General features: G+C 46.3%; 1 protein-coding gene across 1 annotated transcript in view; it reads right to left on the minus strand.

The window, feature by feature from the left end:
* RIPOR1 (RHO family interacting cell polarization regulator 1) overlaps nt 1–18,805 on the minus strand; it is a 2,151,737-nt gene that overhangs the window by 82,435 nt on the left and 2,050,497 nt on the right. The window contains exon 19 of the mRNA XM_086945567.1: nt 7,048–7,138. Coding sequence (XP_086801693.1) covers nt 7,048–7,138 — 91 coding nt within the window. The remainder of the gene's footprint in view (nt 1–7,047; nt 7,139–18,805) is intronic.

Genomic DNA, 18,805 nt, shown 5'->3' on the forward strand with positions numbered 1-18,805 from the left:
CTCCCTCCCACTCTCTCTGTGTCCCTTTTTTAATGCTGCATAGCCAGGCTTATCCGTGCTGCTCCCTTCCTTTCTCTTCCTTCATTCGTTTTTTTTCTAAGTCAAATGGGCTGTTTGTCTTATAGCTGCTGCCCGGTCGTCTTGTGCCTTTCCTTCTCTTTGTGCCTTCCCTTATCTTAGGTAAGTAAGATACTCCTGTGCCACTATTTCAGAGTAAAATACCCTGAACTGACCCTTAAAACCAAATTTGAGGCGACAAGGAAACATCAGATATACCTGACACCCTACATTTTGGAAGGGTTTTATTAGCTGCCTCATGCGCCACCTTCTCTCCACAGTGGTGTGGCAGAAATCTGGGCGAGCGAAAAAAGTTATGTCCTTGTATGACCGTTTGGCCACTGGCTTTGCCTTACTGATTACTTCCTCCCTTAGCAAAATATTTCCCACATACACCAGTATGGGTCTTGATTTGGAGCCTTCATTATTTTTCCTTCGTATCAGAGGAAAGCGATGCGCCCGCTGTACCTCCTTGTCCCACCGCACTTGTCTATCTCCGGGAAGGGCCCTTTCAGCAACTCAACCACAAAGGCACGTACATCAGCCCCCTCCTTCCCTTCCTCAATTCCAAGCAGTCTTATATTATTGCGCCTTTGTCTATTCTCGAAATCTTCGAGCTTCCAAGGAACATCCGATGAGGTCTTTTCTTGCTCATGTCTATATTCCTGTAATTTTACAACTTCATCCTCCACCTTGCCTGTCCTCTCCTCCACTTCCACCAGTCTGCCAGACACTTCCGCGTACATTTTATTGACTTTGCGCAGAGAACCTTGGATTTTCTTGTTTGCATGCTTAGCTCTCTGACTCTCGCGCCGAGCCTCCCCCTGGATTTGTTTCAGGGTCGAAAACAGAAGTTCAAAACTAGCTACATAGCCTCCTTCATGTGCCTGTGTCTGAGCCTGAGCTTGTGTCTGAGCCTGAGCCTGAGCCTGATTTGGTTGTAAGGAACCAACAGCTGCGCTCTCCTGATATAACTGCGAAGTGGCAGTGTAGTCCCAATCCAGTTTTTTAGCCACCCCCGTCTGTGTTATGCTTCCAAGCTTCTTGGCTCTTCTTTGAGTCTTTCCTCTGGCTCTGCTTGTCTTACCCACTGGCTTTCGCTTTAGTACAGTATTATGGGATGTATGAGCATACGTAGTATGAATCATTTGTTATTGTCTTCCCTACTGCTGTCATGTCCCTGTACCAGGAGTTGTCCACTAGAGAGGAATGGAGCGAATGATCTCTTACTGACTGCTGTAGGCCTAATATGGGCCCTAGGCCCCTTTGTAGCATGAAGGTCCTATATTGCCCTACCAGGGAGAATCTGAAAATATGCTTTGATTCCCACACTTTTTGCCATGTAAAATCAGCAAATGAAATCCCACAGAGTCCCTGAATTCCGGGTTTATAGGCCCAAGCCAAAGGCAAAAGGCTACAGCCTTACGTTAACAAAATCCACTGGGCCTAAATAATGTTAAACGTGCATTTCTGATGTATTGAACCCAGCGAGGTACCTTGAGCAACCCTGGAAAGTACTGTAGCCTTTCACAAGCACCATTGCAGACACTCCACACACGCACATACACAAAATCAGCTGGTACAGAATTTCACATCTTGCTTCATTGTTTTGAAAAATAGCTTGCTCAAATTAAAACCACAATGACTTGTGATATTTAGCATATAACTCAATATTCACTCCCACATCTACATTTTTAGGAAGATGTTCGTGATCAGATGATTATTTGTTTATATCTTGTGGTCAAAACCTGACCGTTTGTTTATAGTCTGTGGTCAACCATGACCGTTTGTTTATATCTTGGGGTCAACCAGGGCCAACCATCGATCAAACCACTTGACAGGTTCCGTGTTCTTGGATCTGCGGTTAGCCACGTTAAACCGAAAATGCGTCAGCAAAGACGTCAGAATAGAACCTTGGTTCCGTTTTGCCAGGTATATTAGACCCAGCATGTCAAATTTGCAGCCAGAAATTGCTGTTGTATCCCTTATGAGAGTGAGTTCTCCGGCCGACCGTTTATCTGATTTGGGACTGTCAAGCCTACTCGATCAGGTGATGCCCTCCCAAGCAAGATAATGTCTTTGCCTTTTTAAATCTCGGACTATTTTCGGTATTTTTGATCCACACCCAATTCCTTGCATTTAAGGTTTCTTTAACCAACTAGATCCGGTTTGGCAAGTCTCCCTAGTTAGGTGCCTCTTGGCGCTGAGTTTTTAGAGAAATGTGTCTTTCCATTCCTTAAGTGTTTTCAATTGTGCCACTTTAATGATGCTGGCCCCTCACATTCTGGGTCTCTTTAAAAATGCTTAAACCTGCATAAATAGTTCACTTCAGGAAGGCTTGTCTCAAGTTCCCTGTATTTTCATAGAATGCATACTGTGTCTTTCTGAGTCTATAGCGAACTCAAATGTGATTTTTAATAGATCCACACTTCAGCCTGCCTTATAGTTCTGATCAGGAAGGCTTGTTTCTAGGCACTAGAATTTTATAACAAATGTACTCTATGACTTTGGATATCTAGCCGTTTTCCATTATGCCTTTTTAATAGATACTCATTTCAGCTTGCCTTGCAACATTTATCAGCATTTTGTCATCCAGCACTTGCCCCCGACAGAGTGAAGTCGGGTTTTCTTAAATGGCTTTTTTTACTCAATAGTATGAAATGATATGCATTTATTGCTTTGCTAAATATATGCATTTATTGGTCCACTTGTGAAATAATAATAAACGTGCCACTTCAACATGATTTTTCATCAGCTCATCTCATTGTTTCTTGTTTCTCAGTAAAGTGTCATGCCGGTGGCTTGTGACTCACAGTTGACGTTACCACACCCAAAAGGGGCTTCGGGTCCCATTTATCAGCCTACTGTGAACAGCAGGTAACACCGATGGGCCGGCAGGACGGGGATGTGAAAATAAGTGTCCTGAAAGTCCAACGCTACCATCCGGTCTCCAACGTCAGGGGTAGACAGGACCTGAACCAGTGTCAACATTTTGAACTTCTCCTTCCGAAGAAAGAGGTTGACCTTCCTGAGATCCAAGATAGGACGTAGGCCCTTGTCCTTCTTGGGCACCAGAAAGTAGTGGGAATAGCAACCACGCCCTACTTCTTGGACAGGGACTCGCTCTATGGCTCCCTTGGCTAAGAGAGCTGTAACTTTCTGTTGAAGAAGGGCCAAGTGATCCTCTGACATGCGAAGAAATCGAGGTGGCATGGATGGAGGGGTAGTTTCGAAGGAGAGGGAGTAGCCCCTTTGGACTATCTGCAAAACCCACCTGTCCGACGTGATGGTGAGCCAGTGGGGTAGGTGATGGTGAATCCTGCCACCCACTGGCGAATGGTAGCCCTGATAGGTCGGACTAGGAGGGCTTGGAGGCTGCTGCAGAGGGAGCGCCGGTGAACTGGCCTGCCCGCTGGCCCCCAGACCTACGACGGTGAGTCCCACGTCCCTGGCTGCGCAGAGGTTGGACAGCTTGCTCAGACCTGTGGCTTAGGACGGAAAGTGGGGGGGCACCCCTTCCGTAGCCACGAAAGGGGCGAAAAGCAGACAGTGCAGGTGAGAGGTGCAAGCGAGGCCCAAGGACCTGGCCGCAGCTCAGGAGTCCTTAAAATTCCCGAGCCTGTTGTCTGCTTTGTCACCAAACAAGCGACAGCCATTAAGTGCATGTCCAAAAGTGTAGCTCGGACATCGCCTGAAAAGCCAGTGGACCTCAGCCAGGCGCAGAGTAGTAGGGCTACTGATATTGAAATCGTCCTGCCTAGCGAGTCGGCAGTGTCCAGCCCACACCGTATGGCGAACTTCGCGGCGTCTCTCCCTTCAGCCACTGCATGGGAGAGCACAGCCCGGGCTTCCTCAGGCCCTGAGGCAGCACCTGTGTGAGTGAGTTCCACACAGAATGGGAGTAACGGCCCAGGAGAAATGCAGTGTTCACTGACCGCAGTCCTAAGCTGGAGGAAGAAAACATTTTCTTCCCATGGTAGTCCAGCTTCTTGGATTCCCTATAGGGTGGTGCGGTAGGGAATGAGCCCTTAGAAGTGGAGGCCTGGACCACCAAGCTCTCAGGGGTGGAGTGTCGGGAGTTGGAAAATGGGGTCGCTTGGGGCGGGGCGGTGGCTTCAGACAATCGTCCTATCCACAGAAGCCACTGTGTTGGGCTTGGACCAAATGCCCAAAAGGATGTCCGTGAGGGCCTCATTGAACGGCAGCAGGGGCTCCGAAGAGGCCGCTGCCGGTTCAAGCACCTCGGTCCGGAGATTAGTCCTGATCGCCAACGTAGGAAGCTTGAGGTTTAGGGTCCAGCCGCCTGACGCAACACCATTGCGTATGACGCACACTCCTCCGTAGCCACGATAGGGGGAGAAAGTATGCCAATGTCTGGGGAAGTGTATAGACCACTGGCCTCACCCAACTCCACTCTCCAGTCTGGTTTTCCCAACTAGTCTGCCAGGGGGTCCACAGACCCCTCCCAGTCCTCTTCACCCTCCTGGTAACCACTCAGGGCGATAGGGAACGCCAGGACAGAACAGGGGTACAAAAGTACCATTTGGCGCCGGTCGTAACTCCGGTTCAGCTCCATGTTCACATTGAGGAGGTGGCCGGGTCGACGTCGGTTGGGAACACAACCGGCATCGGAGGGGGTGGAGATGTCGCCACTGGATTCGGCGCCAGAGGACGTGTCACGAGGCCGGCCAGCACCGATCCGGATCCAGACCTGGATCCCTGGGGGCCCTGTGGCATTGGAGTCGAAGCCGCTTGCATCGAAGGCCTAGAGCACCCAGCCAAGTCCGCAGGGCCCAAAGGCACGCCGGCGGAGTCGGGCTTTCCCAAACATAGAATGGAGGGGTTCGTAAAAGCTACGAAGTTGGGCAGGGAAAGCTCCAGCTCCCGGAAAGGTAGGGAGGCTCTGCAGGCAGAGCCGGATGACTATCTTCCGCTGCCCGTGTTGCGTCGGCAGACGGACGGGAGAACGCAAAGAGCGACGGTGCTTCTGTGCCTTCTTTTTGTGTTTCCATTTACCCGAAGACAAAGACTTTGATGAGGAATGGTGGTGATGGCTCCGCGACTGGTCCCGCTACCTCCCTATCGAGCGGTGCGAAGCCGACTGCCGAGCCTCCAGAAGCTTTCGGGACCGCTCCCGCAAAGACTTCGGGCCATGGCCCGGCAGTTGGAGCACGACTTTGGGTCGTGGTGGGGCTCCAGGCATCAGAGGCACACAAGAGGGGAGTCCGTCACCGACATCAGCCTGTTGTAGTGGCCACAAGGCTTGAAGCTGGTCAGCCGAGATGACATCCCTGGGCACTAGGAGTGGAAATGACTCAAAGACATCGACAAAAAGTCACAAAAATTGAGTCACAGAGTAACTCGAGGTACTGCTCTCTGGATCTACGCTGATGTCAGCTCACAGGGGCGGCCTCTAAGTAGATACTGCGACTTCATCCCGGCGACCATAACACCAACGACGAACACGGAGTTGACCGACACCACCTACTGACGCACAGGGGTACTGCTGAAAAAAAAATTCTCCAAGTCCAGTCTGACGCCCGGGGATAATTCTTAGGTGAGGAATCCATAACTAATTGGCTCTTTCAGATATAAACACTTTAGAACTGTAGAGAATCCGGTCCTATACATAAATTCTGAAGAACGACCTAGAAACTAAAAGTCAGCCGTGTCCTCAAGGATCAGAACACCCAGAAGTAGCTGGTAGCTTACTGCCCTTAGGAGTGAAGATGGAGCAAACCTGTGTTGTTTTCTGGCCTCTCACTGTGGCCACTGCAGTGGACCACATACATAAATCAAGCCCATGAAGTAACCCCATACTGGGTGGCACCCCTGTGATGCCAGAGACATGGTGGAGCTGCTGTCAGACGCTAAGTAAATCCAGTGGAGGAACTGTCAGTGTAGTTGAAGTGGAATCCTGTTCCCAGCCTGAAGGACATAACAGCCAGATGAGTACTACATCTGCTCCTGTCCTGGAGGCTGCAACAAGCACCCATTTTATCCCGTATTAGAAGATTGTTCCCATGAGGCGCTAGGTCAGTATTGATTTGCATAATGCAGTCACTGCATAGACTAGCATGGTTGGTGAAAAACAATTGACTGGAATGTGGCCTGAGTGATTTCCAGTAGTTAAATTAATTTAAAAATTCTGAACATCACATTAAGTGAAACCACCACTGACAATTCTAGTCAGAAAAATGGCCCCAAAGCCACATGACCACAGCAACATGAGCAGGTTTCAGGGCCTCACACTTGAAAAACTGAGGTAGAGGCGAAACCCATGTTCTGCTACATTGACTTACCTAAACAATATCATTTCAGGTACAGAGCTGAACTGAACTACAAAATACTTTGCACGAGTAGAAACCTAGTGAACTGGACCTGTGTCTAATCTATGGCTATGCTAATACTCAGTCATTTGCCCCATGCACACTAAAGAAGCTCAAAACTGGGAGAGTGTAAACCCTTACCTATGGGCTTATCTGTAATCACAACCCCATAGCTGAGCCCAACTAATTTACCAAGGTTTCATATGTTGCTGTGTTATTGAAGTACTAAGATAAGCACTGGGCTGGATAATGCATTATTGTGTCTGTTGTTTGACTACTGAGTTCTGAACTCTTGCCCCCCACGCTGCCTTTCAGAGAAGCAAGTGACAACTCACTCTCACTACCTTACGAGTTTAGTGAGGAAAGGGTGTACTTGGCCCAGTTTGCAAAGTCATAGTAGGACGGAGCCCAGCACCACAATGGCACAAGAACACAATACCCACGGTCAAGGCCAAGTAGCTCCTGTCTGCCCTGCGGCCCACCAAGCAAGAGTTAACTCTGGCTCTTAAGTGAGTCAAATTGTTTAGCATGTTCACCCTAAACAATGAAAATGCATTGAACCATAGTCATATTTAACAGATTACTTCAGCATTTTTAGAGAGGAAGCCCTTGAAGGAATGTGGAGCAGTAAAAATTAAGAAGGTGTGGAGTAGGTACTCACCAAAGAGCATGAGGGTGTGTTTTGCTGCACATCGCACCTCCTCCTTGTCTGTTTGGCATAGATACACCAGCTGCTCGATGCTTTCTTTGGCCTGTAAGGAAAGCATTTTCAGAGAACATAAAAAATGAGACCTGCTGAAATTGTGGATCTCTTTCCAGTGCATCTCAATGCCCACTGTCATTGCCAAGTCCTTATTTTAGTTTCAGGACAATTTGAAGGCAAGAATCGGTTTCTCTAGGTAGGTTACAATGTCAAGAGCTTTGCTTTGATTTCAAGGTAATGGGCTAAAGAATCACACACACATCTGATACAGGGCCATAAGCATGTCACCTATGGCTGCGCACCACACCACCACTCTGCTTTACACATAGCCATGCACTTTATGGCCCTTTTTCACACAAATTCTCACTTACCCTGAATCTAGAAGGATAGATCTGTCTAGGGCAGAGGCACAAGTCAGATGTAGTCTTTACTATGCATTTTTTTAAAATGCATGTGCTTTTACCACGCATGCCTTTACAACGAATTTCGTTGTAAAGGTATGTATGGTAAAATCACATACGTTGTAAAAAATATAGGGGGATTCGCGTCTTTGTGAGGAAACAGAGGCTCTTCCGTTTCCTCACAACAATGTGCACCATCCCTCAGACGACCGCAGGAACCACAAGAAGAGAGAGGTAAGTGAGGTTGGGCCTGGGGTGGGGATTACTCTTTTAGGGTAAAAGGGGGTGGGGGTCGTGCAAAGTAGTGTTTTAAGGTAGGGAGAGAACTGGGGGTCGATGGGTCATTCAGGGGTAGAGTTTTAGGGTTTAGGGTAGGAAAGGATTTGGGGTCCGGTCGTGCAGGAGTAGGGGTTTAATAAAGGGCAAGGGGGGGCATGCAGGGGTAGTGGTTTAGGGTAGGGAAACAATCAGGGGGCCCTGCAGGGGTTGTGATTTAGGGTAGGAAAGGATTTGGGGTCATGGTCGTGCAGGAGTAGGGGTTTAATAAAGGGCAAGGGCTCGGGTTGGGGGGGTCATGCAGGACTAGTGATTTAGGGTTTAGGGTAGGGCAGGGTAGTGTTACTTACCTTATACACTTTTACCAAGTGTATGCCTTAGGTCGTTGCAGGTGTACTAGCGTAGTAATACCTGCATCGTAATGGTACGCCTGGTATTAGTATGCATAGTAACGTCATACATTCACAGAGAAAACACTAGGCACCTGACAGTGGGGCTCATCACCCCAGTGAGCTGGGGTCTGCCTGGAGGGCCAGGTTTAGGGCTCCTGGAGTACTGGCAGAAGAAGAAGCAACCACAGCCTGAAATGCAATCGGGCAGCAACGGGGTTCTGACAAGCCTTCTTGGGTATAATTAGCAAACTGAATGGTAGGTTTCTTGCTCAATAAGTTGGGATGATAGCCCCACAAATTTGAGGGTGGGGTGAAGGTGATAGGATACCACCACCCCTTTCTTGCTTGTTTTAAAACACAGCGGGATCCAACAGGAGCCCTCTACTGTGACATGGGAGATGGTGGCTCTAATGCAAGCAGTGCAGCCTTTAGAATAACACTAGGAAGGTAATGGAGTTTGCACACGCCAATGGCCTGATGGAACCTGGGACAGAGATGGTACTCCATGCCTTTGCAGGTCACCCAATGCGTCTCAGACCATCTCACTTGGTTGCAGCTCAGCCAATGGGAGGAGGGTGTAAATTTGAAAATCAGAATGAAATAAACAGGAATAGAGGGCCTGAACCTCCCACACCACCCCCCAAACCCTATGAGAGGACACCAATTATATAATTCACACTGCATTCTGTCACGAAAAAGGTGACTAGATGATTGAATGCTGCCAAAGCAGGCTGGCCAGAAAATCTTACTTAGCTTCCTTGTGGCCCCATCTGCATACATTTCATCAGTAACCTCCCCTCCAGGGGAACCGTCTAGAACACATGGATCTAATTTATTTCATTTTTATTTATAGACGTTTAAAGTGCACAGCTGCCCAACAGGGTTTCCCGGCGCTAAGCAGGACAATACGCAAGTCACACATTCCAGAAGGAGCACAGAAAAGTTATGCTGAGTTGTAAAGGAAGATCTTTAATTTCTTATGGAAGACTAAAAGCGAATGACGCGACCTAAGTTGTAACAGAAGAGAGTTCCACGGTTTGGGGCCAAGATAAGCGAACGAGCGGCATCTCATATGAGAGAGATGGACTCTGGGAACAGAAAACAGAGAGAGGCTCGCTGATCTCAGCTGTTGAACGTAAGGTTTGACCAGACTTTGTATGTAGGGGGCACCCTACCATGTGTGGTCTGGAACATATAGCAAAGGGCCTTAAACTTGACGCGTTTGTTCACTTTGAGCCAATGGGGTTGATGGAGCAACGGTGATACTGAGGCGCTTCGAGGCAGCCAGAAAATAAGGCGGGCGGCATCATTTTGAATGAGCTGTAGGTGATGGACAGTGGCTTTATCAGCGCCCAGGTACAAAACATTGTTATAGTCAAGTCCGGAAACAACTAGCGCATGCATTATTGTTCTCTGGGCAGCAGGTGGAATTAACCAGAGGATTTTTTTTTTGTCAATTGAGAACCGCAAAGCAGGTCACGGAGACCCCAGACACCTGGGCTCTCAGGGAGAGGTTGTTTTCAATAGTAAATCCCAGGTTTTTAACTTTAGGGACCGGAGCAGGTAGCGGTCCCAGAGTGTTAGGTCTATGGGTAATGCCCCAAAGTTCGGAGTTGTTACCCAGAATGAGGACCTCAGTTTTAGAATGTTCAGCTTCAAGGCGTTTCTGGACATCCACAGAGAGATATTGCTCAGTCCGAGCTGGAGCAACGAAGAGTCCTGATGCTGAGCAGATGAAAGAAAGAAGATGATCTGGGTATCATCTGCATAAGAGAAAATAGCCTGTTCCGACTTCTCTGCAATGTCCACTAGAGGGCGAATGTAGAGATTAAAAAGAAGAGTGCTTAAAATTGAGCACTGGGGTACTCCTGAAGTTCGAGTTACTGAATTTGATTTAGTGGTATGTGAGAAGACTTGGAACGAGCAATCTTTTAAAAAAGAGATCAGCCACTTCAAATCCACACCCGCAATGCCTGAGGCTTCAAGACAATCAGCCAAGATGGAATGTGAGACTGTATCAACTGCAGAGCTCAGATCCAGTAAAATGAGAGCAGGTGTGCCACGACAATCAAGCTACTGCCTGAGATATTCAGTGACCCCAAGCAGAGCTAATTCGGCGCTGTAGCCAGATCGAAAGCCAGATTGTGACGGATGAAATCGATTGTGAGTAGCCACTTGTGAGGAGAGTTGGGAGTTGATGTGCCTTTCCAGGACTTTAGAGAAAACAGAAAGGAGGGAAATAGGACGATAACTAGACCAACAGAAAGGTTCAAGATGGGTCTTTTTCAATAGGGGGAGCACCAGTGCTTAAAGAGGTGTTGAGAAGATTAAGACTTACACTAAGAATTGACTCGTCCAGAAGTATGAGCTTGGATGGAGGAAGAGGTTCAAGTGGGGAGCAGGACTTGATAGTTCCCAGCAAAGATTGAATAGTGACCAGGTCTAGAGGGAGCCAGGCCCTGATTTGTCGAGTCACGTCAGAAGAGGTAGCCTAATGGAGTGTATCAGCCTGGTCCACAAGAGAGGCAGCGCGGAAGGTCAAATTGCCTTGTTGGGAAGATTCTAAATCAAGCTGGTGATGAATAGACTCTACTTTATTAAGAAAAAATGATGCTAGCTTGTTGCACTGATGCAACAAGTGTGAAGGAGAAGGCAGAAAAGTACTAGCTAACGAAAGTTGTTTTACAACCTTAAATATGGTTATTTTCCAGTGTTGGGAATTTGTAATCCTTTCCGTAAAGAAAGCAGAGCAATCTGATCTACACAGAGCATGGTATTTTGTTCAGTGTTGTCAAGTAAAATAACTTCGCCTCTGCCGCGTAGTGCTTCCTCCATTGTCTTTCTAAAACTTTGCAATGTTTTTATTCTTGTTTGAGGGAGTCAGTAAACCGGGGAGCAGCAGTATGTACTCAAAAGCCTCCGCAAGCCAGTGATGCATAGAAATGTTATCAAAGTCGGGTTGAGAAATAAGGCAAGGGATTGAGCTTAAGAGCCGCTCATTTAACGCCGACATATCAAGTTTGGACCAATTCCTGGATTTTGGAGTAAAAGTAAGTCGAGTAAGAGGAACCAGGACAGAGTTAATGCCCCGGTTACTTACCGGTAATCTTCATTATGCCGAGTATAGTCTTCCTCGCCACATGACTTACACAGTGAGCTTCAGCTCTACACCAGAACCCTCCAAAGCAAAAAGGCCTCCTATCCCCTCCCAATATGGCCGACCCAGGTCACCATTTACCTCTATAAGAGGCGGGCCGGCCCAACCATCAGCCTGAACTACCAAGCAAACATGAAGCCGATAGCCAGACAGGGAGGGAGGCGAGGAAGACTAAACTCGGAGTAATGAAGATCATCGGTAAGTAACCAGGGAATTACCTCCTCGTTAGTCTTCCTCGACACATGACTTACACAGTGAGCAAATACTCAATCCAAGAGGCTTCAATGTACACAAAAAGAAAACACCATACGATGGAATAGAAAAACCAACACAGCGTTTATTTGCGTACAAAAAGAAGAAACAGGTAGAGAAAACCTGAATCAGAAAACAAAAAGGGACAATCAAGGAACATCAGTCCCTGCACCCAAAACAGCCCCAGCAAAATCCCCAGGAGGAGAACCACCCAGGACAACCGGATAATGCTCCATGAACATGTGGGGAGATGCTCCAAAACAATAGAAGAAGTGTAGAGGTAATGATAGAATCACCCTCCTAACAGATTTATCTAAACAAAAGGATTCTATCAATGTGTGATGGTGACTAATTTTTGTTTTTTATATAAAATATAGGTGTGGTACCCGGCTCTCTCTTAGGTATGGAAAGATGAGGGCACTATGTGCTTTTAAAATACCCCTCACACACTAAGAATCCCTTAGTGTCATGCTTCATCATGGGGGTCTTCCCGTCCCTCTACGGGGCGGGCGTGCTACAACCTACGAACTATGCGGAAGCACTGATTATTGTGACAGAAGGCTATGTGTTGGTGCAGTGTGGGTGATATCAGTGAGGTGTAGGGACCTAAATATGTGAGTGCAAGTTTAAAAAATAGATTTAAAAATTCCCTGGCTAGTAGAAAAAATATATTTTATTCACTTCTCTGGCTGGGAACATTAAGAAGGGGGTTTTGTGGTAGAGCAATTAGCTGGCTACCTGGTCGACATGTTTCATAAGCAGTCCCCTACTGCTTACTCTTCAGGACCTTCTAGTGGTCCTTACTGGACAATACTCAGTTCTAAAGTGGTAAGCCTAGAGTCCTACAAACAGGTGGCAGAAATAGGCTGCCCGTTTGAGCTTCAGGGCATGAGCTGGCCCTAGGTGAAGCGTAGAATTTTTGTCAAAAAATGTTGTCGAAAATATTGACCTATTGCGGTCTCTGTAAGGGAAAATAGGAAAAGAGACAAAACATATTTATGTATTTATAAAGTTGTTGGCACACAGTACTTAACGTCCGTGATTCAGAGAGGGCCATACTACTCATGGGGGACCTCTTGTTTATGAAGCGTGCACACCAGGCTTCATAGGCAGAGAGACAAGTTAAATGTTACTTCTGCTGTTTGTTCGTTAGCCAACTGTGGCTGGACGTATCTCATACAGCCCCACGGATGTGAGGACAGATTAATCTCAACATACATACACACACACACACGTGACTCAATACATTTTAAACAACACCCTGATGGAAAGGACATCAGGAGACCCGATCTTTGCGGTCAAATAAACTAAGGAAGTAAAAACTGTCAAGAGACCGAAGTAAAGGTATGTATACATACTAGTTCGACAAATGTTGCATGCCCCATGAGCTGGCAGGCGAAGGGTTTTCCACGCGGTAAACTGTAAAAGAAAACCGCACCCTTTCGTTAATTACGTGTTTGTCCGTAGTTCGTTTTTGCCTCATGGACCAAGTTTTTAAAGACTTGTGGTCGGAGTCTGTTACTTACGTTTACCGCTTGTGTGCAATGCCTTATTCCTACCCTTGTGCCGCTCCGAGGAATAGCGGCGACCTGCATCAGCCGTCCCTTAAACCCCATTGAAATTGCATTGTCATCTCTGGTTCCAGATGCCGGTAAACACTGGTGCGCTAACCTAAGACATCTGGTGGGTAGTCTGATCGTTTTGGAAGTATTTCTCCTATTTCCATGTGATCGATATAGAATGTTTCACACTTAGGGAACAATGTTGTAAACGTCTGCCGATATAGGCCAGAAAGGGTGTTATTTGTCAGTTGTTCACCTGGGCTGGGTTATTTAAGAAAACACATGAGATGGCACGAGTGGATATTATCCTGTATTTAGATGGGTGCAATAAGGTGGAGGGAGGGGGGCGTTTGAGGCATTACACAACGGTAATTTGTAGTGTACATATTCAGATAGTTACAGACAATGAATGATGTGGTTCGGAGAATAGGCGGAGGACAGGTTTCATACTTTAGTTACCACTCTTATAGCTGACCCCAGGGTATTTCATCGTTCAGGCCGTTTTTGTTTGACTTGATACGGAAGACCTACCTCTGTTCTTTTTCTAGGAGGTGGTCCTCATTGTGGACCTGTTCTATTATGGTCCAGGAAATGTCCTCAGGTTTGTGGCCGCTTTCCAAAAAGTGGCTGGTCAGTTTTGTGCTTGATTTTTTGCATTTTATTGTGCTTTAGCGTTCCCCTATTCTAGTCTTGATGGCCCTGCTTGTCATGCCAGCATATTCCAGGTTGCATGGGCAGGTGATAAGATATACAACATTGAAACTATTGCAGTTGCTGAAACATCTCTGTTCCCACGTGGTCCCATTACTGAAAGTCAATTTCTTTCTCTTTTTGGTCAGACAGCATACTTTGCAACCACCACATGGATGGTGCCCTTGTACAAAGTTTGGTTTTTTTATGCGAGTTAGTTTTGTCAGCTTTTGGTCTTGTGTGTACCAAAATGTCTCTTATACTTTGTGCTTTTTTGTGGGAAAAGATCGGTTTAGGTATCTGAAGACCCCCACTATTTAGGATCTTCCAATTCTTGGTGATCATTTTTGTCACTTGGTTCGAGCTCGTGTCATAAGTGGTCACACAGATGGGTCTCTGTTCTTCCTCCTTTGGTACCGTCTCCTCAAGAAGACTTTCTCTGCAGTTGTTTCTCGCCCTCTTATATGCCTGGTCAATGATTTTATTCGGATACAGACAGGTTTCCAATTTCTTCCGTAGGTCTCTGGACTGTAGTTTGAAGTTCTCAATTTCTGTACAGTTCCTGCGAAGGCGCAGGAACTGGCCATACAGTAAATTGTCCCGTAGATGTTTAGGATGGAAACTTTGGTACATTAACAAGCAGTTCTTAGAAGTACTCCTAAAGTGTGTGGTGGTCATCAGCCTGCCATTTTTGGGGAAGATATTCAAATCTAGGAATACCAGGTTACTGTTCGAGGTGGTGCTGGTAAACTTCAGGAAGTCATCCTGTAAGTTCAACCAGGCTAAGAACTGTTTGGAGGTCCTCTCATCTCCATCCCAGATGATGAGGATATCATCAATGTACCTTTTCCAGGTCCTGATGTTGTTTCTGAAGGGATTTCTGGGGTTCAGTATCTTAGTTAACTCCAGATGATGCACATAGAGACCAGCTATGCTAGGAGCAAATGTGCTCCCCATGCTGGTCCCGTGCTTCTGGAGGTACAAGGTGCCATTGTATTCTAAGAAATTCTCTTTAAGTGCTAAAGAGCAACATTCCATGACCACGTTTCGTGGGGTCTGGTATTCCCAGTCGTCTTCAAAGAGTACATCCTCAATGATTGCAAGGGTTTCATTGTGTGGCAGGCTAGTGTATAGACTTTCCACGTCGCAGATGATTAAAAGCTGGGTGTTGGGATCAAACGTCAGCTCCTCAAGTAAGTTCAGCACGTCTTTCGTATCCCTGAGGTAGGTTGATGTCCTGTGGACCATTGGCCTAGGAAATGCATCTGCAAATCTCGAGACTGGTTCTAAAACCGACCCAATACCCGAGACGATGGGGCGACCCGGGGGGTTTTGCAGATTTTTGTGGATCTTTGGTAGGGTGTACATATAGGGGGTCTTTGGATTTTTCTGACATAAAAAATCCCCTTATTTTTTAGTGGTCCAGTTGTGGGCCAATGCCTCCTCCACCATTGTGTTGATCTTAAGTGTTATCCTCTCAGTGCGATCCGCCCGGAGGACTTCATAGTTCCGTTGGTCTTTGAAGAGTTGTATACATTCATTGTCATACTGTTTCTTACTTTGTATCACAGTTGTGCCCCCCTTGTCAGCTGGTTTTATCACCATTTCTTTGTTGTTACTCAATTCTCGCAGTGCTTTTCGCTCTTCATTAGAAACATTTTGGAAAACTTGTTTGTTCAATGGGTTGAGTTCTTCGAGATCCTTCATGACAGCTTTTTCGAACGTAAGGAGTTCGATTGGTAGTGTGTTGTCCATTGGAGTGAACTTAGATTTTCGTTTTAGTCCAGTGTCTCCTTGCTCGGTGTCATCCTCTTTGTCTTTAAAGAAAACTTGGAGTTTCAGGCGTCTCATGAATTCTTGCACTTCTTTACAGAGGTGAAATTTGTCCATATTTGCTGTAGGGATGTATCCTAAGCCCTTCTCCACTACTCTTTTCTGAGACTCAGATAGTTCGATGTCGGTGAGGTTTACCACTAGGCTTATTTCTGATTCTTCGATGCGCCTGTCATGCTCCTTGTCGACACCCTCGGGGTTTCTTCCTCTCCGGTGTTCCAATGTACGATGGTTCCCCTCCTGTTCCTCCCTTTGTTCGGTCCTTGGCGTGCGCCTAAAAAAAGACGCCGATTGGTCAAAGTGCCGTAGTCTTGCTGTTGGTATCCCCAAGGAGGGAAAGGTCCATGTGGATGTTGGAAAGGCGGTGGGCCGTATTGTTGTTGAGGATACATCATATGTGATGGATAGTTGTTCCATCCCCTTGTACCTCGATAGTTGGGTCGTCGAAGGTTCCTTCTTGTGCCTTGGTATCTAGGGATTTTGCTTCTGCTCGAATTTGAACTGCTGGATCCCGTATTGGATGATTCATCATCTGTGACATTGTCGCATGTTGATTTATAGTCATCTTTAACGTAGGGATACATTTTTTCTTTGGTCCACCGGCTCATGTCTTTCTTTAGTTTCTCATACTTGTTTTCTTTGAGAGTTGTTTCGAACTCATTCAATGTTTTGTTAAGTTCGTCTAGGTATTTCTTCAGGTTAGCAGGAGATTCATAGTTTTTTAGACGTACTTCAATTGTTTGTATCTCAACCTTAAGGTCGGTTGCAAGTCTAATGGCAGTTTTTATTATGAGTACAATCCAGTCTCGTGTACATCGCCACGAGATTTGTGACCAGTCGATTTTGAAAGTTTTTGTCATCAAGAAATATGAATGGTTCGTTACGAACTATGAGGCCTGATGGAGCAGTGTTGACTTTCAGATATTCTGACATTAATAGCCCATGAATTGCGGTCTTAATCTGGGTTCTCCTCAGTTCTTCCAACTCATCCCAGTCGTTGTTTCGTGTTGAAGGACCCGTCGAGCTAAGAGCTTCAAATGTCCCCAGGGTTGACATTAGATTGGAAATTTCATCCTCGGTAAATGCAAGGCCCAGATCGGCCATTTTTTTCGTAAAAATTAGGGGTTGATGTGGTGGGCTCCTTCGGTCCCCCTTGTCGGGTGCTGTCAAATGTAGAATCACGGGGTGGCTTTGAGATACAGTTTCTTGTCAACTTCCACAGCTGCACGCTGCCAGTAACTCCAAAACAATAGAGGAAGTGTAGAGGTAATGATAGAATCACCCTCCTAACAGATTTATCTAAACAAAAGGATTCTATCAATGTGTGATGGTGACTATTTTTTATTTTTTATATAAAATATAGGTGTGGTACCCGGCTCTCTCTTAGGTATGGAAAGACGAGGGCACTATGTGCTTTTAAAATACCCCTCACACACTAAGAATCCCTTAGTGTCATGCTTCATCATGGGGGTCTTCCCGTCCCTCTATGGGGCGGGGCGTGCTACAACCTACGAACTACGCGGAAGCACTGATTATTGTGACAGAAGGCTATGTGTTGGTGCAGTGTGGGTGATATCAGTGAGGTGTAGGGACCTAAATATGTGAGTGCAAGTTTAAAAAATAGATTTAAAAATTCCCTGGCTAGTAGAAAAAATATATTTTATTCACTTCTCTGGCTGGGAACATTAAGAAGGGGGTTTTGTGGTAGAGCAATTAGCTGGCTACCTGGTCGACATGTTTCATAAGCAGTCCCCTACTGCTTACTCATCAGGACCTTCTAGTGGTCCCTACTGGACAATACTCAGTTCTAAAGTGGTAAGCCTAAAGTCCTACAAACAGGTGGCAAAAATAGGCTGCCCGTTTGAGCTTCAGGGCATGAGCTGGCCCTAGGTGAAGCTTAGAATTTTTGTCAAAAAATGTTGTCAAAAATATTGACTTAATGCGGTCTCTGTAAGGGAAAATAGGAAAAAAGAGACAAAACATATTTATGTATTTATAAAGTTGTTGGCACACAGTACTTAACGTCCGTGATTCAGCGAGGGTCACACTATTCATGGGGGACCTCTTGTTTATGAAGCGTGCACATAGGCAGAGAGACAAGTTAAATGTTACTTCTGCTGTTTGTCGTTAGCCAACTGTGGCTGGACGTATCTCATACAGCCCCACGGATGTGAGGACAGATTAATCTCAACATACATACACACACACGTGACTCAATACATTTAAAACAACACCCTGATGGAAAGGACATCAGGAGACCCGATCTTTGCGGTCAAATAAACTAAGGAAGTAAAAACTGTCAAGAGACCAAAGTAAAGGTATGTATACATACTACTTCGACAAATGTTGCATGCCCCATGAGCTGGCAGGCGAAGGGTTTTCCACGCGGTAAACAGTAAAAGAAAACCGCACCCTTTCGTTAATTACGTGTTTGTCCGTAGTTCGTTTTTGCCTCGTGGACCAAGTTTTTAAAGACTCGTGGTCGGAGTCTGTTACTTACGTTTACCGCTTGTGTGCAATGCCTTATTATTACCCTTGTGCCGCTCCGAGGAATAGCGGCGTCCTGCATCTGCCGTCTCTTAAACCCCATTGAAATTGCATTGTCATCTCTGGCTCCAGATGCCGGAAAACACTGGTGCGCTAACCTAAGATGGCCGCCGACCGCGGGACATCTGGTGGGTAGTCTGATCGTTTTGGAAGTATTTCTCATATTTCCATGTGATCGATATAGAATGTTTCACACTTAGGGAACAATGTTGTAAACGTCTTCCGATATAGGCCAGAAAGGGTGTTATTTGTCAGTTGTTCACCTGGGCTGGGTAATTTAAGAAAATACGTGAGATGGCACGAGCGGATATTATCCTGTATTTAGATGGGTGCAATAAGGTGGAGGGAGGGGGGCGTTTGAGGCATTACACAACGGTAATTTGTAGTGTACATATTCAAATAGTTACAGATATACTCCTAGTTGACAGACAATGAATGATGTGGTTCTAGGAATAGGCGGAGGTCAGGTTTCATACTTTAGTTACCACTCTTATAGCTGACCCCAGGGTATTTCATCGTTCAGGCTGTTTTTATTTGACTTGATACGGAAGACCCACCTCTGTTCTTTTTCTAGGCGGTGGTCCTCATTGTCGACCTGTTCAATTA

This window comes from Lissotriton vulgaris, chromosome 12 (genome assembly GCF_964263255.1).
Source record: "Lissotriton vulgaris chromosome 12, aLisVul1.2, whole genome shotgun sequence".
NCBI lineage: Eukaryota > Metazoa > Chordata > Amphibia > Caudata > Salamandridae > Lissotriton > Lissotriton vulgaris.